This window comes from Cryptotermes secundus, unplaced genomic scaffold (assembly GCF_002891405.2).
Source record: "Cryptotermes secundus unplaced genomic scaffold, Csec_1.0 scaffold840, whole genome shotgun sequence".
Taxonomy (NCBI): Eukaryota; Metazoa; Arthropoda; class Insecta; order Blattodea; family Kalotermitidae; genus Cryptotermes; species Cryptotermes secundus.
The window spans coordinates 422,114-429,514 of NW_019725426.1; the positions used below are offsets into that span (position 1 = coordinate 422,114).

Sequence of the window (7,401 nt, forward strand, 5' to 3'; positions counted from 1 at the left end):
GTTTTGTGTTCCAGCATCAGCTGAGACCAGCAGTGCAAGTTGCTGGGCAGGAAGCTGCTAAACTTCATGCGGCACCTAAACCAATGGAACCTCCACTGGTCTCAACCTGCCCCAGTTTTGTGTTCCAGCATCAGCTGAGACCAGCAGTGCAAGTTGCTGGGCAGGAAGCTGCTAAACTTCATGCGGCACCTAAACCAATGGAACCTCCACTGGTCTCAACCTGCCCCAGTTTTGTGTTCCAGCATCAGCTGAGACCAGCAGTGCAAGTTGCTGGGCAGGAAGCTGCTAAACTTCATGCGGCACCTAAACCAATGGAACCTCCACTGGTGTCAACTCAATCACAAATGTCCATGCCTGTACCTGCCCCAGTTGCCAGTACTAGTCAGGTAAATAAACAGAATAGTACTAAATTATGTCTGAAGGACCTTACTGTAGTAAGTCCTTTATCCTGTGTGTTTTTGTTTGCATTAGGCATGTGTGATAGTGACTTTTTCAATTTGAGGTGAGAATTTGGGAAGAGGCCAGGTATGTAGATGAGAAGATTTTTTCTGCTAGATCCTCCCCCCACCCCCAGTATATTTACTCTGTCTAAACAACCTCTTTTTCACAATACAGTAGATTGTGTTACATATCCCTTTTGATATCATGAATTTTAAATGAAAATTTTTGTGAATTATGTTAAAAATCAGTTCTAGGGTAAACTTTTACATTGTTTGTTTGCTCTGAAAAGTTGCAGTGAACAGTCATTCACATATGCTAGTAACATCACTGCTTGTGGAAACAAGTCAGAATATACTTTTATGTATGGGCATAATTCACCAGTAATGAATAAAGTGAACACAAGAAACTCTCTGGACACTGATGGGTGTGTAGCCATCAACTTGGTGTTAGTTGCTGCCTGTTAATATTAGGCTGAAATGAATTGTACAGATTTTATTTTTAAGAGGTATATCTGTTATATCTGATTTGTCTTCACTCTTGAAGCTGTATGCTTCATCTGACAAACATTGTGGAGTAGAGTACTGTACATTAGGGATGTCTTTGAAAAATGCTGTTTGTACCTCTGCAGCTGACCATAAATGTACACATCCTTTCTGTTTCATCATTTTCTAATCATCCTGTCCTTAGACACTATATACAAGGAAGTCTCTATTTAAGGTTTCTGTAGGGAACAGTGGAATTTAATTTAATTTAATTTCCCCAGTGATGATGTAACAGTACTTCAGCTACATCATCATCATCATCATCATCATCAAGCACCAGATGCCATCCAGTTCCAACACAAGGAGTAACTGCTGTCACTCCTGGTGTACAATCGAGGAATCCTCGGCTTGCTTGTCAGCAACTGCAATCTAATGCAGTTCCAGAAAATAATATGGTACGGCCACAAGAGGATGTCAAAAGTAAGCTAACAGAATTTCAGTTTTCATGCCTGGTTATTGGGTTTATGTGTTTTGGTGGGGGTTGTTTCTTTGGGAAATTTGCACTGTACAGTGGCGACATTTCATTTCTTTCTTGTTGAATTTTTAATTTCATGGTAGCATAGTTAGTTGAGGCACTATGTTACAGCCAGAATGTCACAGGTTGAAGTCCTGATGAGGTCATTGGATTTTTTTTCATTGACCTAACCCTTCCAGCCGCACTATAGCCCTGGGGTCAACTCAGCCTCTAACAGAATTGAGTACCAGGAATATTCTTGGGGGTAAAGGGCAGCCGGAACATAGGGCTGACAACCTTGTCACCATCTATGAGCTAATTGTATAGAAAATGTGGGAACCTCAACATCTTACAACCCTATGGTCCTGCACGGTCTGTTACAGGGATACCTTTACTTTACTCCTCACACCCATCTTGCTTTTCGCAGGTAGATTTGTGTGGAACACTGAAGTTTATCACATTGATTTTAGACTAAGATAAAGTGATGTGACTAAACAATTTGCTGTGATTCCATTACTGTATAGCTCCTCTGTGTATTGTTTGAACAGCCAGATTTCAGAACAGGCTGAAATTTGATGAACTGTTCAAAACATACCATGTTTTTTCATGTAATTTCTGAATTTAAACTCTTATGTCCTGAACCAGAGGCATATAAATTATTAATTCTTCATTTGTATTGAAAGAAACTTAAAGAGCAGCAGCCAGTTTTGTGTTAAGGTAGTTTGTTTTACATATTCAGGTGTAGTCCACCAACTGATTGATTTTTGCTAAGAGAAGTCCCATTAACATGGGTCCAGTTTGCAAAACATTAAGGAGCCAAGACAGTATTAAAGTCAAAAAATGTGCCAGAAATAGTGGTTTTTGATAAGAGAATTCAATATCACTTCAATACAAAACAAAAACAAGTGATATCAATAATGAATCATGATGCCAAAACTGTTCAGATTGTCTGCCTGTGACTTGAATGCACATCTGAGCTTGCTATATTGTAAACTGTTCAATGTGTCTTGAATGTGCATTTCAGTGCAGTGTATTATGGAAGTGTTTACATTCTTAGAAATGTGGAGATTTTTTCAGATATATAAATCACCTAAAATTCTCTGAAGCATTGTGCTTCTCTTTGTTCTTCTCTTTGTTCTTTGTATATACACTAGTCCCTCCTCATGGCCCCAGAGATGACAGTACAAAGGGTTTAAATCACAGGATCTTGCTGGCCATGCATGTGATCCTCCGTGGCTGTCACAACAGTTTGGATAGTTAGGATAACATAATCCATTGCCTGTCATTAAAAATTAAGGTGACATTCTTCAGGATGTAGGTTCAAAATATATATTGTAACGTGTTGACGTTACTGAATATGCCGTAGAGATCGTTAATTGGTTTATTTCCACACTTTACAAACCCTACAACCAAATCTCTTCACACTATCTTCAGGAGTCTTCACGTATTAATAACGCGGGAGCTATACAAGTCTCCCTGAATTACACACTCCAGATATAACTGTACTACAGCACTCACTAAGTCTTGAAAGCACACAATAAGTCTTCCCCTCGCTGACTTCTTAGTTATCGCACACGCGTCTGCAACTCGTAACTTGCGAACTGAGAACTCGTTGATAACACTCTGACTCTCGCTTGCTGCTCAGCCGGCTTTTATTCCGTTCGCTGTTGCTAGGGTCGCCCGCCACATCAGTACTGTGACGTGGCATACAGCCTAGCAACGCTGTTACCCCTTGGTAACATCACCGCTGTTGACTCGCGTTGCATAGCTACAAGGTTGCGGGGGCTCGGCTATTTTCGGCTCCGCTCGGCACGTCACCGCAGGGAGAATGGAGGGGTGATGACTCGCCTATTACGAGAGAGCTACGTTACCGCCACGTGCCGCTGGAGAGGTAGGAGTCCTCCGTTGCGCAACATGTCACACTGCTCCCTCCTTAAGGCTGTTTGTCTCGCATAGCCTAACAGTGCATCCCCGTTCCTTTTCTGTCCCGTAGCTGGGCTTGCAGTGTCTCCTGATGTTTGGGCTACTCTTCTTTCAGCGACTATTCTTCGTCCGTTACATCCATCCGCTCCCCTCTTAAGACAAAGCTCGTCTGGAGCGGTTTGCTTTCAGCTCACCAGAATATCCAGTTGTATCCCATTCATCCATCACTTCCATTCTATGGCACATTCACTCTCTGGGGAGGCCGGTTCTTCTATTTTACCGGCTCCTCTTCTGTGCCCTGCGTCTTTTTCGTTTTGGAGGGGGTCGCCCCCTCCACAGTGTCCAGATTTTACTCCTCTGTAATGGGACAGGTGTGAAAATTCGCTTTGCGATTTCCAATCCGTTTGTCCTCCCGTGGGTCTTGTTAAATTCCCACTTGCTTCCAAGCCATAGCTGGTCCACGAAGTCTCAATTCTTGGTTTCCTTGGTGCCTTCCGGGCGCACCAGTTGTTTCCATCTGGGAGTCCATCCTTTCTGGGTTCCTCTCGTAGATTGGTTTCTGGTCCAGTTCTTCTGCCGTCCCTGCTCGGCTGGCGGTCCTTCTTTCCGCAGGCATCCGAAGGTTCCCAGGGGAATATCCTTCTTGAAGGCGTTTCTCCAACGTCGTGCCACTGTCGCACGACTGGATGTCTTCCTGCAGATGGCAGCCAACTTCATCCGGGGTCCAAGATTTCCTGAAGAGGTTTCCCCGACGCCATGACACTCTGGCATGGCAGGACACCTTCCTGCGAACGACGGCCAATTTATTCTGGGGTCCGCAATTTTCCTGTGTCGAATTCTTCATATTTCGTCGATGTCGGTCCCTGCGCCTTCTCTTCTTCGGTTCTCCGACCGGCATTACTTCGGCGTCTTGTACGGGTACCTCATGTAGTTCTGCCGCCTCAGGTTTCCTGTGCACTGAAGCCGGCTTTTCATCTTCTGGACGTGCCTCCATTTCTTGGCAGGCCATCGTCTCTCTGACTGGTATTATTTCGGGGACCTCTTCTTGTTGGGCCGCCGCAGGTTTCATGTCCACTGTGGCCGGCTTTTCCTCTTCTTGCCAGGCTTTCGAGTAAGCGTCTAATTTCGCCAGGAAATCTTCTTTGTCTTTCTTCCTATTTGCCTCCATCTCTTTCAGCATTTCGAATATTCGCTGCAAATCTTGTTTCTCCATTTTGTAGCAGTAAAATATTCGATATACAACAGTTCGTATGTGGCGTGTTTAAGATCGTGATCCCACTTCTGACACCAGTGTAACGTGTTTCGTTGCTGAATACGCCATAGAGATCATTAATTGGTTTATTTAACAACCTACAAATCATGGCTACAATTAATTATAACACAGTTGCGGGTTTCCACACTTTACAAACCCTACAACCAAATCTCTTCACACTATCTTCAGGAGTCTTCACGTATTAATAACGCGGGAGCTATACAAGTCTCCCTGAATTACACACTCCAGATATAACTGTACTACATCACTCACTAAGTCTTGAAAGCACACAATAACTCTTCCGCTCGCTGACTTCTTAGTTATTGCACACGCATCTGCAACTCGTAACTTGCCAACTGAGAACTCGTTGATAACACTCTGACTCTCGCTTGCTGCTCAGCCGGCTTTTATTCCGTTCGCTGTTGCTAGGGTCGCCTGACACGTCACTACTGTGACGTGGCGTATAGCCTAGCAACGCTGTTACCCCTTGGTGATGTCACCGCTGTTGACTCGCGTTGCATAGCTACAAGGTTGCGGGGACTCGGCTATCTTCGGCTCCGCTCGGCTCACTTCGGCTCCGCTTGGCACGTCACCGCGGGGAGAGTGGAGGGGTGATGACTCGCCTATTACGAGAGAGCTACGTTACCGCCACGTGCCGCTGGGGAGGTAGGAGTCCTCCGTTGCGCAACATGTCACAATATGTATGTGCGCTCATATGTATATTCAAGTCATAGGCACAGTTGTCATAACCTCTTCTGTTATAAAATAAAATGCACTTTGGTTTTACATTAAACTAAAATAGAGTATAATTTTTTGTTAGAAATTCTGATTTCTTGTATGTTTTTCAAACTGCTGTGGCTGCATAAACTTTCATGTGACTTGAATACTGGCTACAGAAATTGTGCTGTATACAGCAGTAAACTGAAAGTATTGTTACATGAATCGTATTTCTTATTGACTGATCATAGAGAAAGTGATTCCTTATTAGAACTGAATTATTTAGAAGAATTAGGAAAGTCTAGAGGTTTGTTATACTGAAGGGGGATGTGATTCATGCATATTTATGCTAGAACATTGTTGCTGTTCAGAAATAACTTATGGGCATTACATACTGACACATATAAGTTTGTACTATACCAAGTTTTTCTTTATTTAGTTATTTTTTCTATTTTTCTACCCATTTTTTCTTGTTCAAGTTTATACTAGAAGATGGATTTTTCCTTTGTTCTGTGGAAGAGAGTGAATAAGAATCTTACACAGTGCACACAGAGGCATGCAGTTCATGGCTGTTACATTTCTATCTTAGTACTGTTCGTGTAGTCGACTACTTATGTACTCTGACGTGGGAACTTTCCAGTTTGTGGTTGGGGTTAGTGCAGTCTGTATTTTCCTATTGCATGTGTAGCATGTGAAAAACCAGACTTATCCTAGTTAGGTGTTTAGTGAAACTATGCTGTTGACTGTGTAATTAAAGGGTTGGCTGTGCTAGCCCTTATAGAGCAGTCGTCAGTCTGTTAAATATGATTATATGCAATGTTGCTAACGTGTATTTTACAACTTCTGCTTTGCAAACCTTGACGTATCAAGGCTCTGCCGTACCAACAGAAAATGGCTGTACCATTAGGTAGGCCACACAGTGACGTGTCGACATGTAACAGTCAAGACCCGATGTCTGCAACATGACGCAAAGAAAGGAGCACAGTTGAAACGAATGAGATGAAAACTGCCTCACACTGGTCTGAGTAATGATGCTGACCAATCATGAATGAAGCAAGACTGCGTCTTTTGTCTCATGTCTTGATGCTTGTTTGACAAAGTTGCTGTGCGGCCGACCTTACAAAGTGTAAGGGCGGCCCTTGCATAGCAATATAGTAGTATTTCTGAATTAGCTACAGGTGTACAGTATTTTGTCTTTTGCAGCAGTCTTTGCTTTGCAGTGTAACCTGACTGTAGGAAGTAACCACAAATTTACATTGTTTACATCTCCTGGAGTGATCTTTGCATTGTACTATAACCCGATTGCTGATATTCCTATAAACTGACACTAAATAAATATTTTACAGTTGAATAAAATGTATGAACAAAACATAAATGTATACATTTTTTAAGATTGTAAAAGACTGAGCTGAATTAACTTTAGGTCCATGTTATTACAACTTTTTGACAGATGCCAGAACAGTCAATGCAGCTTACTACTCAGACCTCCTGGCAACAGACGTGAAGGAAAAGAACCGATCCAAGCGGAAGACAGGTGGAAAGCAGGTAGCCCTCCTTCAAGACAATGTACGCCCCCATACGGCCAAAACAACAATGGAAACCCTCCAGAAATTGAAATGGAACCTTCTGACACATCCTCCGTACAGTCCCGATTTGGCCCCAAGTGATTTCTACCTGTTCGGAAGGCTCATATCAGACTTGCAAGGCAAGCGGTTTGTGGACAACGACGCCGTCATCCAGACTGTTCGGGAGTGGATACGCCACCAACTCAAGCCTTTTTTTAAAAGGGCATCAGAATGCTTCCAGAACATTGGAAAAAATGTGTTGACTCTGGAGGGGAGTACGTTGAAGACTGACATGTGCAAGTAAGTGTTTGGCAATTATGGTTTAAAAAAAAAAATCAGTCCCAGTCATATTTGAACCACCTTGTAATATGATATTTTTAGCAGATCATACTGATTTCTCTATATAATGAAGTACATGAAATTTATGTTGCATTTTGTTTTATGTATAGTTTATTAAATGCAGTTCAAACTTTGAATTTGATTATTATTGCATACTTTTTTATAAAC

The 7,401-nt window shown here is 42.5% G+C and overlaps 1 protein-coding gene across 2 annotated transcripts in view; it reads left to right on the forward strand.

The window, feature by feature from the left end:
• Positions 1 to 6,816, forward strand: part of LOC111863414 (pre-mRNA cleavage complex 2 protein Pcf11-like) — a 10,056-nt gene extending 3,240 nt beyond the window's left edge. Inside the window, exons 4-6 of one of the 2 annotated variants that reach the window (XM_023849719.2) lie at positions 15 to 386; positions 1,219 to 1,403; positions 6,780 to 6,816. In XM_023849719.2, coding sequence (XP_023705487.1) covers positions 15 to 386; positions 1,219 to 1,356 — 510 coding nt within the window. In that variant the 3' untranslated portion in view covers positions 1,357 to 1,403; positions 6,780 to 6,816. Of the gene's footprint in view, positions 1 to 14; positions 387 to 1,204; positions 1,404 to 6,779 lie in introns of those variants that run through there. The other variant, XM_023849722.2, reaches the window with a different exon arrangement.
• The last annotated feature ends 585 nt before the right edge of the window (positions 6,817 to 7,401 follow it).